Consider the following 25,863-nt stretch of genomic DNA (forward strand, 5'->3'; position numbering starts at 1 on the left):
ACACTGACCATTGTAGGAATTATGTTATACTAGAGAATAATTTTATTATCTGTCACTATAATTCGCTAAACTCCAATCAGATAATTTTAAACTAGTCGTATGCGTTTCAATCTTGACGGCTTTGTAAATTGCAAAGTAATTTCGCATTGAAAAACAAGCAAGGAAGAAAATGAGTCCATCAAATTATCACTTTGCGAATACATTATTTAATTGAATTTCAAGGGGAAAATTGTGAGATATTAAAAGGATTCAAGGACAAGAAAACCTTGTACTTATACTACATTTTTATTCTCACATGCATCATATTTATTTCAACAGTGGTTTAATATAGGTAGGTAGGTGATGTGAATTTAATTCCCTATGTCTGCATCACAACAAACTCCTAGCATGTCACTTTATTACCATAATCTTTTTTGTTTTTCGATTCATAAAATAAAGATGTAAACATATTGTGCAATTTCCCTCTCTATTTTGATTAACGTCCATTTATTACACAAATATGGATTTTTGATATTTTTATTTTTTACACAAATATGGAGTTAATTACTAAATGCACACATTTGGATAGTGATACTACATACATGGTAAATATAATTACAAATTACACTTTTTTCATATATATACTTCCTTTAACATAATCAAGGTTTGATATCACTTGATATACAAAAAACTTGATTAGATTTAAATGTAGATTCAGCGGAGTCCATACCGTTGACCGACGACTAGTCAACCTTCAATAGTACATAGTATAGTAAATGAATATTGAATGGACAAACTGTAGGAGTATTTTAATTCTATGAATAGCAAGTAAAACTGTTCTAGCCCCAGTGGGAGGAAGACGATAAAAAAAAATTAATTATTTAATAATTTAAAAGTTGTTACAAAACAAATAAATGAATAAATTATAAGGTGACAAGTCCACTTATTGCAAAGGCCACTAAAGTTACCTTATATTCCCAGACAAGAACATTAATACAAATCCACTTACATGGAATTTGGTTCTACATTTACGTTGGTTTATTTACGTAAAAATGACACTCCCCAAAAATAAATTATTAACAATATTATCGTTCACACTGGAATTTTCGTTGAAGGAAAACAAGTCAACACCACTCTACTAATATAAGTATGACTTCTCTTGTTGATCACTCTCACTCCCAATCCTCACATTTATTACCAGTAAACTGGCGAAGAAGCCATGGGCGATAAGAAATCCAAGTACGACGAGGAGAATGGATGCAAGCTCAAGGGAGTGGTGGTTCTCATCAAGAAGAACCTGCTCGGGGTGAACGACGTCGCTGCCTCCGTCATCGACCGAGTTGACGAGATTCGGGGCAGGAAGGTCGCGCTCCGCCTCATTAGCACCGCCGTTGATCCAGATTCTGATGGTACGTATCTATCCATCTATCTATGTATGTAGCTGCATCTCTACCGTTGATTTAATCAGTACTCCATGTATATCCACAGTCTACGGTTGAGATGTAGACCTTCAACTGTCGGTGCTTCATTCATGTTATACTCATGAAACTACAGTCATGATTGGATGATTGGATCCCTTTTTGAAAAAGGAGGACTGGGTTGAGTGGCTTATATAATTTTTTATGCTTTTTTTTCTTTTTCTGCCAAATTACTATCGAGGCTCCGAATTGGGTGACTATCGAGATTTTGTTTTTTTGATGTTGACTTCATTTAGACGTTGCGAATCTATGGTCTTGTATGTGATTTTTGTGTGTAAATAAAACAAGCCTATTATGATTGTCTGTTAGATGAATAGTTTCAGCAACTATTCTTGAATAACTGACCTTCAAAAATTGCAAAATCACCGACTCCTGTTTGTTATGAGAGCAGAAAGTTGCAAAGGCAAACTTGGGAAGACAGCACATCTGGAAGACTGGGTCACGAAAATCACCCCTATGACAGCAGCTGCGACGTACAATGTGACCTTCGAATGGAGCAAGGAGATGGGCTATCCAGGGGCATTCACAATCGCAAACTTTCACCATAGTGAATTCTACCTCAAGAACCTCACTCTTGAAGACGTTCCTGGTCATGGTCGCGTCCATTTCATCTGCAATTCTTGGGTTTACCATGCTGAGCGCTACAGCAAAGACCGTATATTTTTTGCCAATCAGGTAAAACAAAATTCGTACGGCATGTCAAATATATTATAACAAGCTACCTCCACTAACTTTATATATGAAGCTGCATCAAATGCTAAAATTTGTTTCTGTGCGATATCAAGTTCATATATGTTCTTGAGCCAAAATCAAACAGAATTTGCATGTCAAACTTTACAATTAAACAATTTGCTTTATTTCAGTAAAAGTAATGTTGGGCCCGTGACATGTGTTCTATATAAAGAAGAAAATAACCTTTTGTTGCAGACATATCTCCCCAGCCAAACGCCACCACCACTTCGTGGTTACAGAGAAGAAGAATTGGAGAATCTGAGAGGAACTGGAACAGGAAAGCTTGAAGAATGGGATAGGGTGTATGACTATGATGTGTACAATGATTTAGGTGAACCTGATAAAGGTCCCGAGCATGAACGTCCCATTCTAGGGGGTTCAACTGAATACCCATATCCTCGCAGAGGAAGAACAGGCCGGCCTCTGCTTTTATCTGGTAAGAGGTTAAGCATGAAACCGAGAAGAGATTACCATGTTTAGATGCATTCTGATATTGAAAGATGCTATGCATTTAAGCATCTAAGTATGAACCAGAAGTATTTAATAACTGACTACTTTGTAGATCCCAGAATCGAGAGCAGGATACCATTATATAACAGCTTGAGCATCTATGTCCCAAGGGATGAAAGGTTTAGTCATCTGAAGATGTCAGATTTTGTAGCATATGCACTAAAGTCAATATTTCAGTTCCTGGCGCCTGAGTTTAAGGATCTGTTTGACAAAACTCCCGACGAATTTGACTCATTTGAGGAAGTGCTACAGCTCTATGATGGTGCTTCTGCAGTAACTAATGTAACTTTGTTGGAGAAAATTAGACATCACATACCTGTAGAAACGATAAAGGAGCTACTCAGATCAGATGGAGAGAAAACATACAATTTTCCATTGCCACAGGTCATCAAAGGTAATATTAGTGGAAAAGATATGTTGAATATGTAGACATGGGCATGTATTAATTTAAGAAATTAAGAGTCATAACCTTTTACTTAAACTAATTGGTTATTTTCTTCGTGGAGCAGAGGATAAAGATGCATGGCGATCTGATGAAGAATTCGGTAGAGAAATGCTGGCTGGAATCAATCCTGTCGTTATCCAACGCCTCCAGGTAAACAAAGTTTCCTGCTCGTTATCTTTTTTCCTATGAAAAGGGAGCAGCATCGGATATGAAGCTTTGAGTAAACAAAACAGAATGAAACACAAAACACAGAATTTGCTGAATAACTTTCATGTGCTGAACTGCTGATAATGCTAAATGAAAATGAAAATGAAAACAAAGAATAACACAGGGTTGTGTTAATCATATTTGTTTAACCTATGAGGTTATAAGTGTTACAAGATCGATTATTAATACGATTCTGCTCACAGGAGTTCCCGCCAACAAGCAAACTAAATCCAGAGCTATATGGAAGGCAATCCAGCAAAATATCAGAAGAGCATATAATACACAATCTAGAAGGCTTGACTGTTGCTGAGGTAAAACTAAATCGAACTTGATTGCATGGATGATTTATATTATCAATCATCGACTTAAGTGATTGGGGTGCTTATACATATAGGCAATCCGGAACAATAAGCTGTACATATTAGATCACCATGACAGCCTGATGCCATACCTGAGGAGGATAAACACTACTGCTGCAAAGACTTATGCAACAAGAACAGTTCTTTTCTTGAAAGAAGATGGAACACTGAGGCCTGTAGCAATTGAATTAAGTTTGCCACATCCAGAAGGAGATCATTATGGTGCAGTAAGTCGCGTATGCACCCCAGCAGAAGATGGAGTTGAAGGTGCCATCTGGCTGTTGGCGAAGGCTTATGTAGCAGTAGATGACTCTGGATATCATCAGCTCATAAGTCACTGGTAAAGTAGTTAACAAAGCTGCAAAAACAAAAAAATAGGCACATCATAATCTTTCATGACTAAAGTTTAGAACCTTTTCTCCTCTTCTCATCTCAGGTTGAACACTCATGCATCAATTGAGCCATTTATTATCGCCACCAACAGACAGCTGAGCGTACTCCACCCAATTCATAAGCTTTTGCAGCCTCACTTCAGAGATACAATGAATATAAATGCACTAGCTCGTCAATCCCTGATATGTGCTGGAGGGTTTGTTGAGATTACAGTTTTTCCAGGAAAATATTCCTTGGAGATGTCATCTATGGTTTACAAGGACTGGGTTTTCCCAGAACAATCACTTCCCGGAGACCTTATAAAGAGGTACATTTAGATTGAATTCTACAATATGATACTATTGTCATAAGATTGCAAATGGTAATAGATTAAAAAATGCTAAGGCACTGTCAAAATCAATGCTCTTTCATAGCCTTGCATCAGAATTTTGTAAAAGCTCAATGAAAAGAACTCTACAGCTTTCTCAAAGGTTTGAACTTACATCTCTTGCTAACTCTATCTACAAATTTTCAGAGGGGTGGCAATCAAAGACTCTAGCTGCCTGCATGGTGTGCGCTTACTGATACAGGATTATCCTTATGCTGTTGATGGACTCGAGATCTGGGGAACAATCAAAACATGGGTTCAGGACTACTGCAACATTTACTACAAGACTGATGAAATGGTTCAGGAAGATCCTGAGCTTCAGGCATGGTGGACTGAAATACGAGAAAAGGGACACGGAGACAAGAAAGACGAACCCTGGTGGCCAAAAATGCAGTCCCGCGAAGAGCTTATAGAGTCGTGCACCACTATCATATGGGTGGCGTCTGCCCTTCATGCAGCATTAAATTTTGGACAGTACCCTTATGGAGGGTACCTGCCAAATCGTCCGGCTACTAGCCGGAGATTCATTCCAGATCTAGGCACTCCTGAGTATGAAGAAATGAAGTTGAATCCTGAAAAGGCTTACTTGAAAACCATCACTTCCCAGATGCAAAGTGTGCTTGGCATCTCCCTTGTAGAAATTTTATCTAGGCATTCTTCTGATGAGATTTATCTTGGACAGAGAGACTCTCCTGAATGGACAGCAGACACAGAGGCCTGCAAAGCATTCGAAAGGTTTGGGGAACGCTTAAAAGAGGTAGAGCAAAAGTTCATCGATTTGAACAATGACAAGAGGTGGAGGAATAGGTCGGGGCCAGTGAAGATGCCATACACTTTGCTGTACCCTAGCAGTGAGATTGGACTGACAGGCAGGGGAATTCCCAACAGCATCTCTATGTAACTGTTAGTAGCATTTTATTTCCCCAGTCTTGCTTGCTAGGATTTGTCAAATAAGGTTGCAAATGTTATCTGTAAAACTCCTGTTGAACTATATGGCTAGCTTTCAAATTCTGTTTAAAAGGAAAGTGAATATGCATTTGGAAACTATGATTTTGCATGAATCGGCTGTCCTTGTCTCAAGTACAAGGAGACTCGTACAGATCTTTCAATAGTTTTTCCAAGTGATGCAACGTGCTGTAAATGAGGCTTCTTTCTGGGTGAGAATAGTCTCCAGCTACAAACATATTTTTACTCCTTCCCACTTCAATCCAACTACAACCTGCTGGCTTTTTCAGATCTCTCGTTTTCATCATCTTTCTCATCTCCAACACCCCGTCCCATCTAGCATCAGCAGCGTACATATTTGACAAAACCACGTAGTTTCCTATGTCAGTGGTTTCAGTTCTTAAAAGACGTTCAGCTACAATATGACCTGTATCCACATCATGGTGGGCTCTGCAGGCACCAAGAAGTGTACCCCATAAATTGGCATTTGGTGCAACCGGCATGTCAGTTAGAAAGGATAATGCTTCCTTAATTTTACCGGCCCGACCGAGGAGATCCACCACACATGCGTACTGCTCCATGCTTGGTTCCATGTGATGCACCTGATCTATTGAATTAAAAACTGATAATCCTTCATTAATAAGACCAGCATGACGACAAGCAGATAAAACAGCAGTGATCACAACATGATCCGGTTTAATACCACACTTGAGCATAAAGTCAAAGACCTTAATTGCTTCCTTGCTCATTCCATGCATAGCGAATCCTCCAACCATAGCCGTGAACACAACAAGGTCTTTCTGTGGAGTTGATTGATAAAGTTTATATGCAGCACTTATGTTCCCGCATTTTGAGTACACATCTATAAGAGCTGCCATTAAATGAGCATCATTGAAGCAAGCCCTAATTATGTAGCCATGACACTGTCTCAGCAAGTGCACTGAAGCCATTTGACCACAAACAGGTATTACACTCACAATTGTCATGGGATCAGGCCTTAATCCATGATGCTGTAACTCATGAAACAAGCGGAGAGCCTCACCAGGACACTCGTTCTGGGCATAACCTCGGATCATAAGATTCCAAGTGGTAATATCTCTTTCAGAAATACTATGGAAGATAGTATTTGCATCATCTAGCGAACCGTTTTCAACGTATCCTGAAATCATTGAGTTGCAGGTGACCACATTCCTCTTTCCAGATAAGTTATCAAACAGTTTTGATGCGTATTCCATATTTTCACATTTGGCATATGCATCAAGCAGTGCATTTCCGAGAGTGGGTTTCGTATCACCATGCAGAACACCGGATCTCAATGAGAACCCATGTGTTTCTTTAACATTGTTAATTCTGGAAAGAGATGCATAAAGCTGTACCACAGTTAAGATAGTGATGGCATCAGGTTTTACTCCTTCCACAAACATCAAACACAAGAGATCAGCAAACTGAGTTGTAAGTAGATTTAATGCAAGAGCATCAAGCATGGTATTCCATGATATCAAATCCTTTTCACGGATAAGTGAAAATGTTCCAAATGCTGCATCTATCCGGCCACATTTTGCATAAAATTTTGTAAAAGCATTTCCAATGGATGTATCCTTGTTTAAAGCTGGCTGCCGCAAAACATACCCGTGTATCTCCTTCCCCACTTGCAGATCATTTAACTGGGCACAAACAGGAAGAATGCTGATAACAGTGATGGCATCCAGTCCAACCATCTTCACGCAAACAAAACGACGAAATGTCTCCAACGCTTTCAACCACTGACCATTTGAAGCATACCCAGCAATGATTGAATTCCAGGAAACCGAGTCTCTGAACTTCATTCGATCAAATAAAGACTCTGCTTCTTGTATTCGACCAACTCTCAGATAGAAGCTCAAAATAGCATTAATCACCGTTGTTTCATCTTCCAAATCAGAGCGCCTCAATACATAGCCATGGATCTCCTTTCCCAATCTGTCGCAACCAGTCTTCCCCATAGCAGCACAAATAGGCAGAACATTTGCAATGGTGGCATAGTTAGGCATCACCGGCCCTCTAATCATCTCAGTGAAAAGTTGAAAAGCATCTCCCATAAGCTGATTCTCTGCTAAACCTGCAATTGCTGCATTGTATGAAACTACATCTCTATCAGAAATTTCTCCAAAAACAACGCACGCATCCAAAACAAGTCCAGATTTTGCATACATCGACACTAGAGCATTGCCTACCAATGTCTGCGATTCCATCCCAGACTTTATCGCATAGGCATGAACACTCCTCCGAGCACCCCGGGTTCCGGAGCGGGTGCAGACAGGAATGACAATAGCAAGAGTGACGGCACTCGGTTTAGGATCGCGCACAGCACGGAGCATGTTGAAAAACCTCATAACCGTGTGATCGTGGCGGGCGGAACCCGCGAACCCAGACAAGAGAGTGTTCCAAGTGACGGTATCTGGGTCAGGATTTTCGTCGAACAGCTGGCGGCAGTCATCAAGAACTCTGCATTTGGCGTACATGTTGAGCAAAGCTTTCGAAATCAACTGGCAAGAAACATGCCCTTCTTTAACAACATGAGCGTGTAGAGATTTCCCCAATTTGATACCTGATATTGGCGCACATGATTTAAGAACATCGGCTAAAACTTGATAACTGGAGTCATAGTTTCTCCTTTGGAGTAAGAGGGAAAGAGCTTCTTTTACTGCACCCATAGCCGTGGAAACCTAATTAGTCAGCGTATACCAGCGTCAAAGCCCTCACTTTTCTGTAATTCACTGAATTCTTCTGTGTCAAGATTTAAAAAAAAAAAAAAAAAAAAAAAAAAAAAAAAAAAAAAAAAAAAAAAAAAGATAAATAAATTCAGGGCTAGGGCAAATGTGGATGGTTTTGGACGGATGCTCGAAAACGGTAAATAGAAATGTCCATACGGAAAGTAATTATTCCAACGTGTACACATCGATTTCCAAGCTAATTTTTGTTGGGAAAAGGTACAGTATAAGATAAAAAATAAAAATAAAAATAAAAACTGGGAAAAACATGTTCTAGGACATTATTTATTGCTGCAGTCTGCCGCTCTCCTCCTCCGGCCATGGCGCTCCTACTTTCGGCCAGCTTCTCGATGCCGCACTGTTCCCGCCAAACTCAATTTCAGGTGACCTCAACCTATTCCAACTAACAACTTTGTTTTTTTTTTATCAACAAATTCCAAGAGTTGCATTATATCAGAACAAGAGAAATGAGAAAACAAGCCTATTTAATTTTAAATAACGTATATATTTGCGGCGCTTCTCTAATTGACCAAGTATTGGATATCACTTTGTTGTACTACTATGTTTTGATGTTTGAGCTTAAAATGTAAACTGTAAATGTCTTTTGAGTTTAATTAGTTCCCTTTGCTCATTAGGGTTTTTATAATAATGCGGGTTCTGATGGATTTTGAAATAGCTGGTGCCATATATTTTTGTATGTACCTCTCGAAATATTACTATCTGATTTTGGAAATGATAATAAGTGAAATCTCTTTTTTTGAAATATGTATCTGTCTTGGCGAGTCTTTAGTTTGAATTTGCTTTTACAAGTTAAGGCTGTGGAATTATAGATGCATACAATAGTGGCTGCAGCTGGTTATTGTTAGACGGTCTCTTTGAATCTTCTCCTCTCTCCCAGAAGATAAAATCTTCTATTAACCAAACCTCTCATTCTGTCTGCTCTGCTTTTTAATTGTGTGTGTTTTTCAGCTTGTGGGAATGTTAAAAATGGCCATATTGTCTACTGTCTAGAATTTAGTCGATTCATGTGATGCATGACGGAAGCCCGAATACAATTACTGATTTGATGCTCGAGTATGAACAGACCACAATCTGGAATTTGAGATAATTGCGCATTTGAATGCCAAAATATGCGACTTGCTTACTTTTGTCCTAAGAATGTTTCATATACTCCCTTAACAGATAACACGCAATGAGTACTTTAAGAATAGTAGTATAAGTCAGGCTGTGTTTGCAATCTTTCTTCTATGCTACCTGGTTACTAGGGTGCTCTTGTTTGGCACTTATCATTCTATTTATTTGCTTTAGTTTCTTATGATACCATTTGATATGTTGTTATAATAGGTCTTTTTTTTACTGCAGCCATCTTACTCAAGGAGATTAACTGGTGGAAGACTTTCAAATTCATTTACCAGCCGAGCAGGTACTTTTCACTTAGCTTGATGTGCAATCTGTTGGGATGAGTTGCAATTCTTTGTGGAGGGAGGGTCCCTATTAACATGGAATGGTTTAGAAAAAGATGTAAAAAGTTAGTAATTGGAATAAAACAGACAACTTTCTGTAGTTTTGAACCAACCGAATAAATAAAGAAATTGAATACTTGATGCACTCCTTAGAAGACCTTTCCGCTAAATATCATTGGTTGTTCCCATAAGTGGTGTCCTAAATTAAAGTATTTGACATGCCAGTTGCATTTCAGTGATGACTAGTTTTTTCCTTCAGTCTTCAGTATATGATTCTGTATAGAAATTTTGGGCTCTCATGCTCTCTTTTGTTCTTTATTTAAGGATTTTTACCATAAGAATCTGTCAAAACGCATACACTGGGTGATGCCAATAGCTTGCTTTTACTGGATTTCTGTGCTTTACCCCCGCTTCTCCACTCTGTTTACCTTTTCTGATATTCCTACAATCCTACTTCATATTTCTAGTTACCTTAATGACATGCCTGTTCTTACTAAACTTCAGACTCAATAGGAAAGAAAAAGAGGAATATGGATTTTGCAACACCTGCTGAATTATTTTCACCCTGTATAGGTTTGTCTGATGACTGATAAATAATCCCTAAGAAAATAAACCCATCAATACATAATGCTTATGCTGTGAAATAAAATGAATTGAAATTAGGAGAAGCAATTAGTAATTTTTCTAGGAAGAAGAGGTGTGCTGTTTAGGCCATTCGTCCATAACTGATCCACCCTGGTTGAGTATGATAAACATAGTCGTATCTAAAAACACATCACAATAATATAGTATAGTACATATGCTGGATAATAAGAGGTAGACATTTTTTAAGAAGTACTCCATCTGTCCCATTAAAAATGCAACGTTTTCCTTTTTTGGTTGTCCCATTAAAAATGAAACGTTTCCTTAAATGGAAACAACTCTATCTCTACTTTTTCATCTCTCTTACTTTACTCTCTCTTCATTAACTCACAAAACAATACTACATAAAATCCCGTGCCGATTCTCAAATGTTGCATTTTAAGTGGGACGGAGGGAGTATGAAGTTGTCTAGTTTAAAGCAGATGCATAAATGACATACTGAGTAAAGTTTGTGTAACTGCGACAGTGAAAAAGCGTGTATCAGGCAAGTATTGTGGCGAAGGCATGATTTCATCGACGGGGAGGCATTCAAGAGAGTGGGTTGATGTAGGTGGTGCATGTTGTTGTGCACATGTCCGAATTTCAGGGTTTTGGATGGGGCCAGATGCAGAAGACGGATGGGGTTTCGTAGAAGCCACTGTATATATGTGGTAATTAGAAATTGCTCAACTTCAGTATGTGCTAGTATTTGCATCTAAATTTCTCCCCCTGATTCCAAGGTTCTAGACTATTATCTCTAACATGTGAGAGATAGGTTCATCCACAGGCCTCAACTCGAATATTGTGAGCATGTTAGATTAGAGGGCGACTAACTTACATAGTATTTGGTAACATCACAAATATTTTTGGATATAGCTTGTGGCTTATTGATGTGTATTTTAGGTACTTACAAGCACTCAAGTTTAACTGCAAGATTACAGCCAAAGTTATACTCTATCCATCTGAACTATTTCCTTATTAGTCCGTCTCTAAAAAGCTATGAACTTTTTATTTTTGGAATAGTTAAATAATGCATTACATCTCCACATCATTTTATTTACAACTTATGTCATTACACTGACTGCACTACTAATGATGTGAAGCTCACTATCCACTAACACTACTTATATTATCATTTATCCCTCTCTTGCTTTATCAATTATACTTTAAGATATGTGCTGAACCAAATGTTCATACTTCTTACAGAGACGGAGGGAGTAATACTTTGGGGTGAACCATATAGAGGCATAAGCTTGTTTAATACAATAAAGAAATAAAGCATGTAAATTTTGATTTTGATTTTGATGAAAAAAGTCTAGAAAACAAGTTTGAAAATTGAAAAATGTAACTGAAAGATTACAAGAATGAAAAGAAGAACGGTTACTCCAAGCACTTTATTAGATTTAATATAACTGTTCCGGTCAAAATGAGTATCTTTCATTTTTTGTTTGTCTCAATCAATTTTTGTTTGTCTCAATTAAGATGATCACTTTCCAATTTTGAAAATAACCTCTCTATCTTCTTATTAAAATATTCAATTACCTTTTTCCTCTCTACTTTATTCTACCTAACAACATTTTCTAAAATCTCGTATCACTCAAGAATGTGGTCATCTTGAGTGGTACGGAGGGAGTACTCCATACCTTCCATTAGTCTTGAAATATTTCTTTTTCTCATTTTGAAAAAAAGTATACTTCCTCTATCTGACCATAAATGAGGGGTATTTCTTTTTTGGTCGTCCCACTTTAAATGATACATTTTCTTTTATGACGACAACAAAAAAAACATTCTATCGCTCTCTGCAACTCCAACAAGGAAAGGTATACCCTACCAAAAAGGTGAAATATACCCTACCTAAAAAGTGAAATATACCCTATCAAAAAACAACCCATTCCAAAGGAGAAAGGTATATAGAAAGGTAAATAATTTTTAAAAAATAAAATAATAGTACAAAATGCATTAAAAAATATAAAGTGTAATACCTTCTCAAATACCTTCCACCTTGGAGAATGATTTTTCATGAAAAGAAGACAAATATGGTGGTTATATGATTTTACCTCCCTCTCCATCAATGGAGAGGTTCAAAATGAAAAAAAGTATAATACCTTCTCAAATACCTCTCCCCTTGGAGAATGATTTTCATGGAGAAAATGTAAATATGATAATTATATGACTTTACTCCTCCATTTACCTCTCGCCTTGGAGATGCTTACTTTATACCCTCTTCACTCTCTCTACTTTTTTTCACTCCTACTTTATTCTCTTTTCATTTATTTAATTATTAAATGTCACTACCTAAAAACATATGTCCAAAAGAATTGTGTCACATGTAATGAGACGAGAGAGTAATAAGTTGGTGTAATTTTTGGATGTGCATCCTATTAATAAGTTGTGTCACTCATAAGCCAACGAGGATCACCTACAACTTTTCCCACAACATCTCCTACTCCACCTCATACAAACATAAAATATGATGGTGGGGCCATTACCATGTATGTGAGGGGTGGATTAGGATATGTATTAGGAAAAGTTATAGGTGATCCTTTCCAGTAATAAGCATAATAGTAACAAAATTTAATTTATAAATATTTTTAAATTATTTCGGTTAGGATAAATCGATGGGATTTAAACAAAAGGCACCACCATGTTAAAACACAAATTGTCATGCCAAATTCTTTGAACCCATTGGGCAAGACAAAATAAACGACAAAATAAACGCCAAATACTTTGAAACCTTTGGGCAAGATAAAATAAACGCTAATTCTTTGTCATGCTCCATAAATTATCTTTTAGATGAAGATTTATATATTGTTGCCTCTCAAGAGTTTATAACAAAATTTCATAGTTAAAAAAACTATCTCTAAGCTTCACCACACGCAGCCACCCGTCTCACTCATCTGAGTCCCCTTGGCCAGTCCCGGCAGCATCGGAGTCGACAACGACACTCCCAGTTAGGGGTGGGAGCATCAAATTGCGCCTCATAATTTGGATAACGTCCTCCAACATCTCCTTATATAAGGGGTCATCCGTCGTTTTCCACTTCTGTATGGCCTCGAACATGATTATCTGCTGTAGCAGGCACGTGAGGTTGATGAGAGCGTGACTGGGCTCAACACTAGGAGTTGCCAATTGGACCTCATGAGACCCAATGGCGCCTCCCCTAGACATCCGCATTGCCAACTTTTTCCCTATCGGGATGTCGAGCCTCGTCAACTTCGGCCAATTAGCGGCACCCGCACGAAACTTGGTTGAACCCATCAACACCACATAAATATCCCAGTATTTAAACTTTAGCTCTTTGATAATATCCCTGAGCATGTTCTTCATTTCCTCATCAGTTTCAGCTATGAATAACTTGTGGTATTCACACAGCATTCTGTATAGCATCGCATGAGCAACATCCGCAATGACACCCACTTCACTAGCCAGACGCAATTGGGCTTCTGATTCGCTCGCAGGTGCCATCCCATTGGGCAGGCCCATAGGAAGCTGAATAGGCCTCTGGGCAGGCTGACTCTTGAGTCTACCAATATCGACATAGACATTCCAAAGGTACGGAGGAAAGCCGAAGTATGGGTGATCGCAGAGGTAGGATGGATTGTCGTGGTACCAAGGAAAGCCTGGGTATGGGAAACCGCCAAGGAAAGGAGGGAAGCCTGGACCTGTGTTTTGGCCTGGGCCTACATTTCTGCAAGGGCCCGAGTCTCGGCCAGGGGCTGTTTTTCTGCCGGGGTATAGATTTTTGGCGGACTTCAGATGACTTCGATCTGGTTTCATTGCTAGAGAAAGAAACATTTTAGATGATGAAAATAGATTGGGGTGGAGTAAAATATGAGATGTGGGGTGTTTATCAAATATTAAAATTATGAGTCCTAAAAATTCCTGGCTAACCTTACAGTTCTCCAATAGTCCAATTTAATTGATTTTAATTGTAGGTGATTATCAAATATTAAAAGAAATCAATTGGGGTAGCGCTGGGTATTCGGTCATCGGTTAGTCGGTTAACCGATGACCGAACCGAATATCTCGGTTAACTGAGAATCGCCCCATCTCGGTTATTGGTTAATTTCGGTTCCCACCGTTCAGGCGGTGATCGGTTATCGGTTCTAACCGATAATCGATCGGTGTAACCGAATTTAAGACCGAAAATCGATTATTATTATTAAATTATTCTTATTCTATTATTTTATTTTTTAAAAAGTTCAAAACTTAGTCACCCAAAACAAAACGAGCCCTAATTTAATTTCTTCTCACGCGGCGAAGCGAAGTAGAGCGCAGAGTTCAAGCGACTGCGACGCTCCTTCTTCCCACTTCTACCTGCGGCAGCTCCTCCTTCCCCACAGTCCACGACCATCGGCGGTTCCCGCTTACGGCCTTACCGGTCAGTAGCAATTTTAGATATTTAGTTGGTTTTTATCCAATTGTGTGAAGCTTTGTGACTTGTGAGGAATTTTTTATTTGTTTATATTTTGAATCTGAATATGAGTATGTTTAAATTTGATTTTAGGACAGTGGGATTCTATAGTTTAAGAATGAGAAACATTCATTGTGTGAAATTTGACTTTGGGACATTGAATGTAAGAATTTCTTTCAGTCTACTTCGAGAGAGCAGGGTAAATTTCATCTCCTCTCTTTCTCTCCATTTAGGATTTTGTTTCCCCCCAATTCAATTCGATGAATATGTGTTTTGATACTTAGAAAATTGACAAGTTTGATTAGCTGATTTTTTATGATAAAATTGAGAATTTTGAATTGTTTTCAGCTACTTTATTTTGCCTCGTTTATTGAGTGATCTGTTAAGTTTGATGCTTTTGTCTTTGTATTTAATTGATAAAAATGGTTGAGTTAATTGGTGCTTTTGTCTTTGTATTTTTGGTTTCATGTATTGTATAGCTCAATTTCTTGAACTTTGGTGAAGTTTATGGGAATGACATTCAACTCCTTTGATACGTTCAAAATTTAAAAATTTTAATGTAAATCCCACCTCATCTGTGGTTGTTATGTGTTTGATAATTTGATTAGCTTCCCTTGTTGCATAGAGGTAGGAGTCAATGCTTTGTTTGTGGAAGAGAAGCACTTTGTGAAAAGGTCATTCAATCAAGAAAAGGAAGTCAGCTTTCTTTTTATACTTTTTCCTCAGTTTCTCTTTTTGTTCTTGTTGAATTCACTTTTTTGTACATGGATTTGTGAGGACAAGAAATTTTTTAGCAAGACTTGATTATGTTTGAACTTGTGTGAAGGCCAAAATTGTAACAGTTATCTTCGTGCAAATCTTAAAATGTCAAATTCAGAGTCTTGCACTCAAGACTTAGGGAGCAATCAGCCAAACGACGATAATATACTTGAAGATATTGAAGTTGAAGAACTAGGGCTTGAGAGAGAAGAAGAGGGAGAGGAAATGGTGCTGCCGGCATCAAAAAAACGTAAACAAGTAGTAAGATCGACTATATGGCAAAATTTTGATAAAGTGTTTGAAGATTCAATTCAAAAAGGGAAATGCAAACTGTGTGGAGAAACGATAGCTGCTGATCCGAAGCACAATGGCACATTTGCTATGTGGAAGCATCATGCTTCATATTTGAAGAAAAATGAAGCGAAAAAGAATCAAACACCACTCAGCCAAGATGAATTGCGGCAAGACATCCAAGAAAGGGGCAGATACGCATTGTGCAGGATGATTGTTCTTGATGAACAACCATTCATATTGGTGGAACGAGAGGGATTTCGTTTATTCTGCCGTGATATGGTACCAAACTTTAATATCCCGAGCAGATACACGGTAAGATCGGATTGTGTGAAGATGTTTCTAGAGAAAAGAGAACTAGTGAAAGTGGTTTTCTCCAAACCAGGCATGAGTAGAGTATCAATCACCACCGACTGTTGGACTGGAGTCAATAACACAAGCTTTATTTGTGTTACATCACATTTCATCAATAAGGAATGGAGCATGCACAAGAAAATAATCAGCTTCTTTGACATACTAGTCATAAGGGGGATGACATTGCTAAGGTGTTGATAAAGGCCCTTACGAACTGGGGCATTCAGAGGCTTTTTTGTTGCACCATGGATAATGCTAAAAATAATGGTGTAGCAATCAAGGAAATAAAGTCCACCTTCAGTGCAAGAGGCATGCTTGTTGCCAATGGGCAATATTTTCATCAGAGGTGTGTTGCATACATACTTAACTTGATTGTCGAAGAGTGCATGAAACAAATAGGCATGGCTATTGTACGAGTTAGGGAAGCAGTGAAATGGATAAAGGGTTCATCCACAAGGTCTAAAGACTTCAAGAATATTGCCAAGGTATGTAAGGTTGATACCAAAAAAAAATTCTTGTGTCAAGATGTACCTATTAGATGGAACTCGACTTACTTAATGCTCGAGGCGGCATTGCCATATGAGCCGGCTATGAAGCTGTACAACAACGTCACTCCCCAGTTTGGTAGGGATTTGAGAAACCTAAAACACAAAGACCTCACAGTTGGCGTACCTGGAGAAGAAGATTGGATTGAAATGAGGAAGATGTGTAGTTTTCTCCGATCGTTTTATGCTCTGACTTGTCTCGTCTCTGGCACCACGTATGCCACATCACATTCATTTTTAATGGAGATGTGTGACATATTCCTTATCATAAAAACGTTGGAGGATGATGAAGATGTTGAGATTAGATACATGGCCAAGAAGATGATGGAAAAGTTTGGTAAGTATTGGTTGGAGGGAGATGAGCTTAATCCAAACATGAACAAAATTTTGTACATTACTGCAATGCTAGATCCTAGACAAAAGATGAAGCATGTGCAGCATTGTTTGAAGACGTTGTATGGTGAAGCACGAGGAAATGAGTTGGCAGAGGAGTTGAGAAAGTCAGTCTTTGACTTATTTGAGTTGTACAAGAAAGAATTCACTCCAGTGGCTGACCAAACACAACCACGAACAACTTCAGCTAGCCAAATGTCGAGTAGATCGACTAATCTGCGATTTCTTGGTAAAAGTTCTTGTAACATTCTCTATGTTGCTAGTGAGGATGATGATGGAAGCTCAGAGCTCTCTCGTTACTTCGCAGAGAGGCAATACCCAGCCAATGAAGATGTTGATTTTGACATTCTTATGTGGTGGAAGACATACGGTATTTCAGAGATGGCTAAAGATATCCTTGCTATTCCTATATCAAGCGTAGCTTCTGAGTCGGCATTCAGCATGGGGGGACGTGTGCTGTCGATATTTAGAAACTCTTTGGCACCCAAAATGGTAGAAGCTTTGATATGCTCTGAGGATTGGTTGAGGTCTAGTACTACTTATGCAGATCTCATGGAAGAAGAAGGAGAACCAATACCATTTATGCAAAAGCAATACTTTGAAAGTGAGTAATTCATTGCTATTTACTAATATATTTATTTATTCTTCATTTTGAACTTATTCTTTAATTCATTATTTTTGATAGTGGTGGGGAACTCCATAAGGATGGCAAAGTGACATGGCCATTGGACGATGCAGAATTGGGAGAATTGGAAAGAACTCATTCAAATGATCATGATGAAAGTTAAATTTATCGTGCATTTATTTTGGAATTTGAAAATATTGAACTTGGAGTATTTTTTAAAATATTTGAACTTTGAATGGTTGTTGAATTGAGTAGGTTGTAAACTTGGATTAATATTGTTGTTTTGGAATCTTTGAACTTAGAGTTGTTTACTTTATTGAATATTTCAACTTTTGGATTGAACAGGTTGTAAATTTTTATACAAACATGAAGCAACGATCTGAAGATTTAAGGATTATTTACAGTGCAAGTGTTTTTAGAGAAACAACACTAATTACTTGCTACAACTACAATAACGATTTAATACTAATTTAGCATAAGTACTTAGAATTTTGATGTCAACTGAAAATTATTTAGAAAGTACAGTGTTCCAGTTGTAACACTATAAGATCTTGAATAAATACACCACTACTACTACTTTTTTAGGAAATAAATGCTTTACTACTTTTACTTCCATTTTGTAGAATTTACTACTACCTTCTATATGAATAAATGCTATTTTTACTGAGAAACCGTTGTACAACCATGCGATGACCCATTTGTTAATATATATTTTATTTAAACTGTGTATGCAAAGACATAGTATTATAATAATTAGTACAGTCCTTTAAAAACAACATTAACTGCATAAGTCCAAAGAAAAACATATCAAATTGACTTTATTTTTGATTCTTTATTATCAACCCATTCCATTAATAGATGATCAATTAAAGAAGAATTAAAGTTTTAATTTTTAATTCACCTTTTTTTTGAATTTCGGTTCCGGACCGAACCGGAACCGACCTAGTGCTGTTAGGACTTAGGAACCGAACCAAGGCAAATTCGATTTCAGTTCAGTGCTTCAAATTGACTTTATTTTTGATTCTTTATTATCAACCCGTTCCATTAATAGATGATCAATTAACGAAGAATTAAAGTTTAATTTCTAATTCATCTTTTTTTTGAATTTCGGTTCCGGACCGAACCGGAACCGACCTAGTGCTGTTAGGACTTAGGAACCGAACCAAGGCAAATTCGATTTCAGTTCAGTGCTTCAAATTGACTTTATTTTTGATTCTTTATTATCAACCCGTTCCATTAATAGATGATCAATTAACGAAGAATTAAAGTTTAATTTCTAATTCATCTTTTTTTTGAATTTCGGTTCCGGACCGAACCGGAACCGACCTAGTGCTGTTAGGACTTAGGAACCGAACCAAGGCAAATTCGATTTCAGTTCAGTGCTTCAAATTGACTTTATTTTTGATTCTTTATTATCAACCCGTTCAATTAATAGATGATCAATTAACGAAGAATTAAAGTTTAATTTCTAATTCACCTTTTTTTTGAATTTCGGTTCCGGACCGAACCGGAACCGACCTAGTGCTGTTAGGACTTAGGAACCGAACCAAGGCAAATTCGGTTTCAGTTCAGTGCTTCAATTTTGGTTCCATTTGAATTCAGTTAACCAGGTATTCCTAACTGAACCAACCGACTAAATTGGGGTTAAAAAACATAGAAAACTTAAAACACACGTAAACGAACTCGATACTGGACCAGTTGAGGGACTGCTGCTTCCAGCTCTGCTTGCAAGAGTCGATCCACTTCACGTTTTACCAGGGCACTCACCTCGTCCCTCAAGACTTGCCGAATGAACTTAACAACAGGATCCTCATCAGTCATTTTTAAATAAAATGGGAACACTTTATTTTGAAGGTTAAATTACGAACTACTAAAATTAAAATAAACTCGACGTCGCACGAAAAACAATCATTCTTTAAAATCCATAAACAGTAGAAAGGAAAAAATGAGAGCCACTACATGGATAGCCAAATCCCATATGGAGAGAAGACTCGAAAGACGAAGGCGGCTCAGAATTTACTATAGCTTATGATAATGTTAAGTGCCGTATATTTAATGATACAGCACTGGACCGTCAATAAGCACAATTAATTATTCACTTCACAAAACAATATAACAACTAATCTGAAATAGCCTCAGAATTGCAGAATATCAGCACTGGGATCTCAGTCCCGAAAGATGGTGTAATTTGATAATAGATTTCCTCACCGGCGACACAAATTAGAAATGAAATAGAGAATAAATGTTTTTCTCATGGCCAATCCCAAGAGTTAATAGCAGTAACCCGCTACCCAAGGCGATAGGATATGACAAGGCTCACCTTCGGAAATCGGAGATCTCAACGAAGGAATAAGCTTTTTCTGGCGACGATTTTGAATTAGAGTTATACGAGCATCGATTATGGCTCGCCGCAAATTTGATCAAATCGTCGCAAAATAACAGATACAAAATCGAATTCGAATGAGATCTAAGCCAGATGAGTGCAGTGGGTGCGATTAATACACACATTCAATTATTCATACCGATACATATATAGTCTTCAAGAGACTGCGGCTAAAACCCTAGGTTTGGATAATTCTAGATTTCCATGGGCTATTTCTAATTGGGTATCAATAGCCGATTAAATCGATTTTGGGCCGTCTATGTCAAATACTAATGATTAAATCGATTTTAGGCCATCCATCAATATAAGCATGTTGTATACTTTATTTGAGCATTTTATACAAGTACAACCATAATCTGATGCATATTTAGTTTATTTGTTTTATTTTATATATTTAGTTTGTGTTTAATACATCAAAATATTTTTGACTTTTTTTTAAAAAAATTTATGATATTTATATATATCAAATTTTGATTTGTTGTTCATTTATCTCCATTATTCCTGCACTCCTATTCTTGCTTATTCTCTTTGTTGGGATTTTTTGTGAACGAGAATATGTCGATCTTTCTATCTCACCATTTACTCCAAATAAAGTTTTAGAAACAACACAAAAACATAATTTTAAAAAAAAATCCTTCTTGCTTTTGCAAGCTTTATGTGGCTCAACGACCTTTGCAGTGCCAAATAGAATCTGATATGTATGTACCTTTTGTTATATAAAATACTTTTAGAATCTGATATGTATGTACCTTTTGTTATATAAAATACTTTTAGAGCATCTCCAAGGGAAGGGGTAAATGGAGAGGTAAAGATAAATAACTACCATATTTACCTCTTTTTGATAAAATTTCATGCTCCAAAGAAAAAGGTATTTGGGGAGGTATTTATACCTTCTTTTATTTTGAGAAGGTATCTTTACCTCTTCTTGGAAAAGAAGGTAAAAAGTTAGTTATTTTTGTTTGCCTTTTTATTTTACCTTCTCACTTAGAGTCCATTACTTTTTAAGAAAGTATAATTAGGTAAATGAAAAATATACATTCTCAACTTATCTTTCCCCTTGGAGATGCTCTTATAACTGTGATACTATGTTATTGTGCATATCCTTGAATTGTTCTCTTTACCTTACCAAAATAGGTGAAAAATGGAGTAAAACGAGCTCCACCCGACTGGGTGAGATATTATGTTGATAATTCCACCCGGTCGGGTGGCATTCAGAAGTAGGGGTGGGTAGGTAAGGTATACCTTACCGAAACCATCATACCGTACACCTTACCGTAAACACGGTATTCAAAAAAATCATATCTTTACCTTACCAAAGTTTTCGGTATACCGAACTTCAGTATACCTTATTTTCGGTATGACGAATTTCAATACCAATATCGTACCTCATTTTCGGTATACAGTACCGAAGTTCGGTATACCTTACTTTTGCGGTATACCTGACTTTCAATATCAATTAAAATAGAAAATTAGATTTTTTAGAATATTATTTATATTTTATAATTTTAAAATTAAATTAAATATATAATTTATTCATAATTATATTTATATTTCATAATAGATTTTATAATTTAAAAATATATAAAATATATTTTATATATAATTGTGTTTATATTTTTGTGGTATATACCTTAGTTTACGGTATATACCTTAATTTACGGTATATACCGAATTTCGGTATGCAGCGGTATACCGCGGTATTTGAAAATTCATACCGTTACCTTACCGGAAACTTTCGGTAAGGTATCATACCGTACCGAAAGTCACGGTATACCGAAAATTCGGTATTTTCGGTATTTTATTTTCGGTATTTTCGGTACGATAAGGCCGGTATTTCGGTATTTTTCCCCAGCCCTATTCAGAAGCCTTGGAGAAGTCAGTGAGGATCGAACAAGTCCCACCTGACCGGGTAGTCAGCTAAAGCATGGTGTTTTCCAGAAAGTTTCACCCGGCCGGGTGATTTTCCAGTATAATAATACCACCCAGCCGGCTCCGTCAACCTGGTGATTTTCAAAGCCTAAAAGCGATTTTTAGAGGAAGGAAATAAGAGGGAAGATCTAGGTCAATTCTACACATTCACGCCTGCCGCCAACATACACTCTCTCTCTCTCTCTCTCCGAACTCTTGGAAGAAGAATGAAGATTCAAGCTTCAATTCCTCGCTAATTGTACTTCGTATCATGATTTCTATTGTTTTTCTTAGTTTCTCTTTGTTTTCTATCATGAACATTAGTAGCTAATTTTTTCATGTAAAATTCTTGGTGAAGATGCATTCATAGTTTTAGTCCAATTGACTTCGTTTTTATCTTGCTCTTGCAATTGTTTGAATTATTCTTGTGTTTTTTCCTAACAATTGTCTGATCACCAATTGGGAGTGTAGGGTTTCTTAGAGTAATCGGGAGATGAAATATTTAACCTTAAAAGATGAATAATTCACACCTTAATTCAATAGAACTCGGGAGAGTTGAGGTTTCGAGTGGAATCTTTTATCTAAACGGTCTGTTGGGGGTTAGGTCTAAGAATTAGAAGAGAACTTCAATTATTACACCTAATCTACAGGCTTCTCACCTTGGAAGGGGGTTTAATCTACAATTGTGATTGATTCAATAATTCTGGAGACTTTAAGTAAATCGCTTTCAATTGGGTTAGGCTATGAGTTGTGCATCGGATCCTTGGATTCTGCATATTTCTCTATCATTTTCTATATCTTGCTTCTTTGTTCTCTTGTTTAAGTGTTTTATTTCAATTTCTGAATTTATATGCTTAGTTATTAGTTCAAAACCAAAATTCCTGATCGTCTGGATAGTAGTTGAAATTTGTTCGTGGTACTTAGGTTTACACTTAATTGTTTCTGTAGGATACGATATACTCTTGCTTGCTTTTTGCTACGATAACCTCGTACACACTTGCAGGTATTATTTGGATAAAATAAAGTTGAGTCAAAAATATATATGTAAAAATTTAAAATTTAATTAATGTTTAAATAACCCATCAAATTACTTAATTTACTTTATTACCAAATCCACTTACAATACTAAAAACCATTGCTTAAATTTTTGTGAAAAAAAATGTTTCACCTTAAATGGGACATAGGGTGTATAATAATACTCCCTCCATCCATGATCACATGTCTCTTTTTTCAATTTATTTATAAATACATGTCTCATTTACCATTTAGTAATTTTGGTCTTGAATATTGCATATTTTATTAACTTCTTCCACTCATATTTTATTATAAAACTAATACTAGTATATAAAAATACGATTCGCATTTCACTAACTTTTTCCACTGGCCTATCTTTACATTTCTATTAAAATTCAAGTCGAGTAAAAGTAAGACAAGTAATCGCAGACGGAGAGAGTGATATTTCTCCTTATAACAACTGCATATCATAAACATTAGTGGCACAAATTAATACAATTACTAGTAAAACTACAGCAGCAGATTAGGGGTGACTATGGACTATTTTTAACATAACATTTTGGAAAAGTGAAGGCCAGGTATGTTTACTTTCTTGAAATCGAACCCCATCAGAGCTGTTTACCCCATCAATTTTTAAAAAAGTAATGTAGCCGATTAACACCACTAACTAGCTTTCTGATCTTATTCTAATTTGCAGAGATGTTGGTTAATTGGTATGAAATAATCAGATATGATGATCGAGTTGCTATTTCATCTGATCATGATCGTTGTTAAATTTATGAGATTTCAGTAATTTATAAACTGTGTTAGTATTTTTTTTTATAATTAACCCAATATTTTGTTATTCGATAGAAGGATGAGCCGGGCAGAATCTTGATAAAATTGTGAATACTCCATATTGAATTACAGTTACTAGTAAAACTACAACGACGACTTGGGCCTATGAACTATACTATATACTGTTAAGTTTTAACATTTCTGTACTTGGCACATTTTGAAAAAGTAACATCGAACCCCATCACAGCTGTTTGTACTTAATTGCTCATCAATTCAAATAAAATTCATCAATTGGTTTGTATGAAAATGATCAGATATGATGATGATCATTGTTGAACAGTTGCTATTTCATCTGATTATGATCGTTGTTAAATTGATGAGATTTCAATAATATTTTCTTAAAAATCACTAACGTCCCTATATATTTTGTTATTCGCCGGGCAGAATCTTGATAAAATTATGACATACTAATTAATTTAAATAAATGAAGTGCATCCAGCAACTTCCGTAATAAATATGTGTAAAAGGAAGATAATGGAGAAGTGGTCCCAAAAGTAAAAGGTGGAAACCCTAGATATGTATGATGCTTAAAAACCCTAACTTTGACGCAAATACTCACAGGCTTTTAAAATTTTCATTGGGATATCGCAAACTGCATCTCTAAAACTCGCAAAAAGAGTAACATGCGCTGTCCTTGTTCTTCCACCTGCACCACCTTCTAGGGCACTTCTAACCCTAAATTTTAGAGAGAAAGAGGGAGAGGGAGGGATCCGAAATCCAAATTAAAGCTTTAGTTAAAGAGTTCCTGTTTTGGCACTTATACATACTGGAATCATCGTTTCTGGTTTTGTATTCTCTTTCTTTGCATCTCCAAATAAATTAGCGATTTAGCATAATTATCGCTTGTATTGTAGGATAATTAGACTCCAAATAAATTAGTGATCAAGGTTAGAAGAATGAATTAAATTAACCTTCATGACTTCCAATCTTAATCTGAAATTAATTGTTCTTTTAACAAATTGGAGATTGAAATGCTAATTACTGCGACAGAATATAACTTATAATTACAAATTCTCAGGGAAGTAATGATTACCATATGTACTCATTAATAAGTAGCTATTCAGAATTGACGTATTAGCAAATTCAATTTTACAAGCAGCCCCCTTTATATATCCCCTTCTTTTAACATTGGGCGTGCATCAGTCCCAATTTAGATGACGTGATCAAATGAAAACTCTAAATATTGTATAAATTCAAAATTATGGTCTGGACCATTGAAAAATGTCAACAGATCATAAAAAAACATCAATAGGAAAATATCAACAGAATTTCAATGGTAGTCAATGATTAATGTTGTATTGATATTGTGTTGATACTGTATTGACATTAAAATCTTGAAATTTTACACTGTGTTGATCAATATTTTAAAAATCGGATCGGCCGGTGAATCGATCAGGCTACTGGTTCACGGTTCAACCCGTCCGACTGGTTCAATCACTGGTCGAACCGTTTTACCTTGTAAATATAAAATTAAATATACTCTTACAAAATATATTAAATTTAGTAAGTAATATATTACAATTAATATTGACATAGAACAAAAACATATATTAAACATTTTAAGTAAATTAAATATTAACAGTATTTAAAGTAAGTGAGTGGTAAAATTTAAATATTTATTAAATATATAAATTTTTAATTAATGTAGCCAAAAAAATTACATATTTTACATATAATAATAGATAAAATTCATATTATCTCAAAACATTTATGTGGTGAAATAATATTATAGACATTATATAAAACTAAACATCAATTTTTAGTTAATTTGGATAAATATATACTATAATAGTATTATTAGTTAATACATAAAATTAAACTTGAATTATTAGTAAGTTTGGAGTAATATTTAGTAAATATGGAGTAATAAACTATATTAATAATATATATATATATTACATTAATAAAAATAAAATTTAGTGGCTTATAATTAAAATTAAACATATCACAACTAAAAATTATTTATACTAACGGTTTTAGGGGCCGAACCAGCTGCCGGTTCGCGGTTCGACCGATCGAACTGGCCAGTCTGGTCCAGTTTTTAAAACACTGGTGTTGATATTGTATTGAAACAGTGTTGCTAAAACTATG

At 36.2% G+C, this 25,863-nt stretch overlaps 4 protein-coding genes and 1 non-coding gene across 7 annotated transcripts; 2 read left to right on the forward strand and 3 right to left on the reverse strand.

Annotated features, from left to right (window-relative positions):
• The first annotated feature begins 1,145 nt into the window (after positions 1-1,145).
• Positions 1,146-5,531, forward strand: LOC125221936 (probable linoleate 9S-lipoxygenase 5). The gene is made up of 9 exons (XM_048124281.1): positions 1,146-1,388; positions 1,849-2,132; positions 2,385-2,625; positions 2,752-3,093; positions 3,209-3,294; positions 3,555-3,662; positions 3,746-4,050; positions 4,147-4,410; positions 4,618-5,531. The coding sequence occupies exons 1-9, from the start codon at positions 1,199-1,201 to the stop codon at positions 5,369-5,371; spliced, it is 2,574 nt and encodes an 857-aa protein (XP_047980238.1). The 5' UTR covers positions 1,146-1,198; the 3' UTR covers positions 5,372-5,531.
• On the reverse strand, positions 3,802-8,202 carry LOC125221937 (putative pentatricopeptide repeat-containing protein At5g08490). Of its 2 annotated transcripts, XM_048124283.1 has the most exons (2): positions 8,003-8,148; positions 3,802-7,899 (listed from the first exon to the last, which is right to left on the reverse strand). In XM_048124283.1, the coding sequence occupies exons 1-2, from the start codon at positions 8,017-8,019 to the stop codon at positions 5,547-5,549; spliced, it is 2,370 nt and encodes a 789-aa protein (XP_047980240.1). In that variant the 5' UTR covers positions 8,020-8,148; the 3' UTR covers positions 3,802-5,546. The 2 variants fall into 2 exon arrangements, with proteins under 2 accessions (XP_047980240.1, XP_047980239.1); XM_048124282.1 differs by having other exon boundaries at positions 3,802-8,202.
• LOC125221939 lies at positions 8,144-11,271 on the forward strand. The gene is made up of 4 exons (XM_048124286.1): positions 8,144-8,548; positions 9,528-9,588; positions 10,737-10,920; positions 11,153-11,271. Exons 1-4 carry the CDS (start codon positions 8,486-8,488, stop codon positions 11,229-11,231), a joined length of 387 nt encoding a protein of 128 aa, XP_047980243.1. The 5' UTR covers positions 8,144-8,485; the 3' UTR covers positions 11,232-11,271.
• Positions 11,272-13,073: 1,802 nt separating this feature from the next.
• Positions 13,074-20,225, reverse strand: LOC125223425. 2 transcript variants are annotated; one of them, XM_048126569.1, is made up of 2 exons: positions 19,951-20,225; positions 13,074-14,028 (listed from the first exon to the last, which is right to left on the reverse strand). In XM_048126569.1, the coding sequence occupies exon 2, from the start codon at positions 14,024-14,026 to the stop codon at positions 13,139-13,141; it is 888 nt and encodes a 295-aa protein (XP_047982526.1). In that variant the 5' UTR covers positions 14,027-14,028; positions 19,951-20,225; the 3' UTR covers positions 13,074-13,138. The 2 variants fall into 2 exon arrangements, 1 of the variants encoding a protein (XP_047982526.1); XR_007176714.1 differs by lacking the exon at positions 13,074-14,028 and adding an exon at positions 19,187-19,424.
• LOC125185742 lies at positions 19,761-19,844 on the reverse strand. Its single transcript, XR_007170244.1, has one exon. It is a non-coding gene; the product is annotated as a small nucleolar RNA SNORD96 family (small nucleolar RNA).
• Positions 20,226-25,863: the final 5,638 nt, after the last annotated feature.

The sequence above is a fragment of the Salvia hispanica genome, chromosome 4 (assembly GCF_023119035.1).
Source record: "Salvia hispanica cultivar TCC Black 2014 chromosome 4, UniMelb_Shisp_WGS_1.0, whole genome shotgun sequence".
Lineage (NCBI taxonomy): Eukaryota > Viridiplantae > Streptophyta > Magnoliopsida > Lamiales > Lamiaceae > Salvia > Salvia hispanica.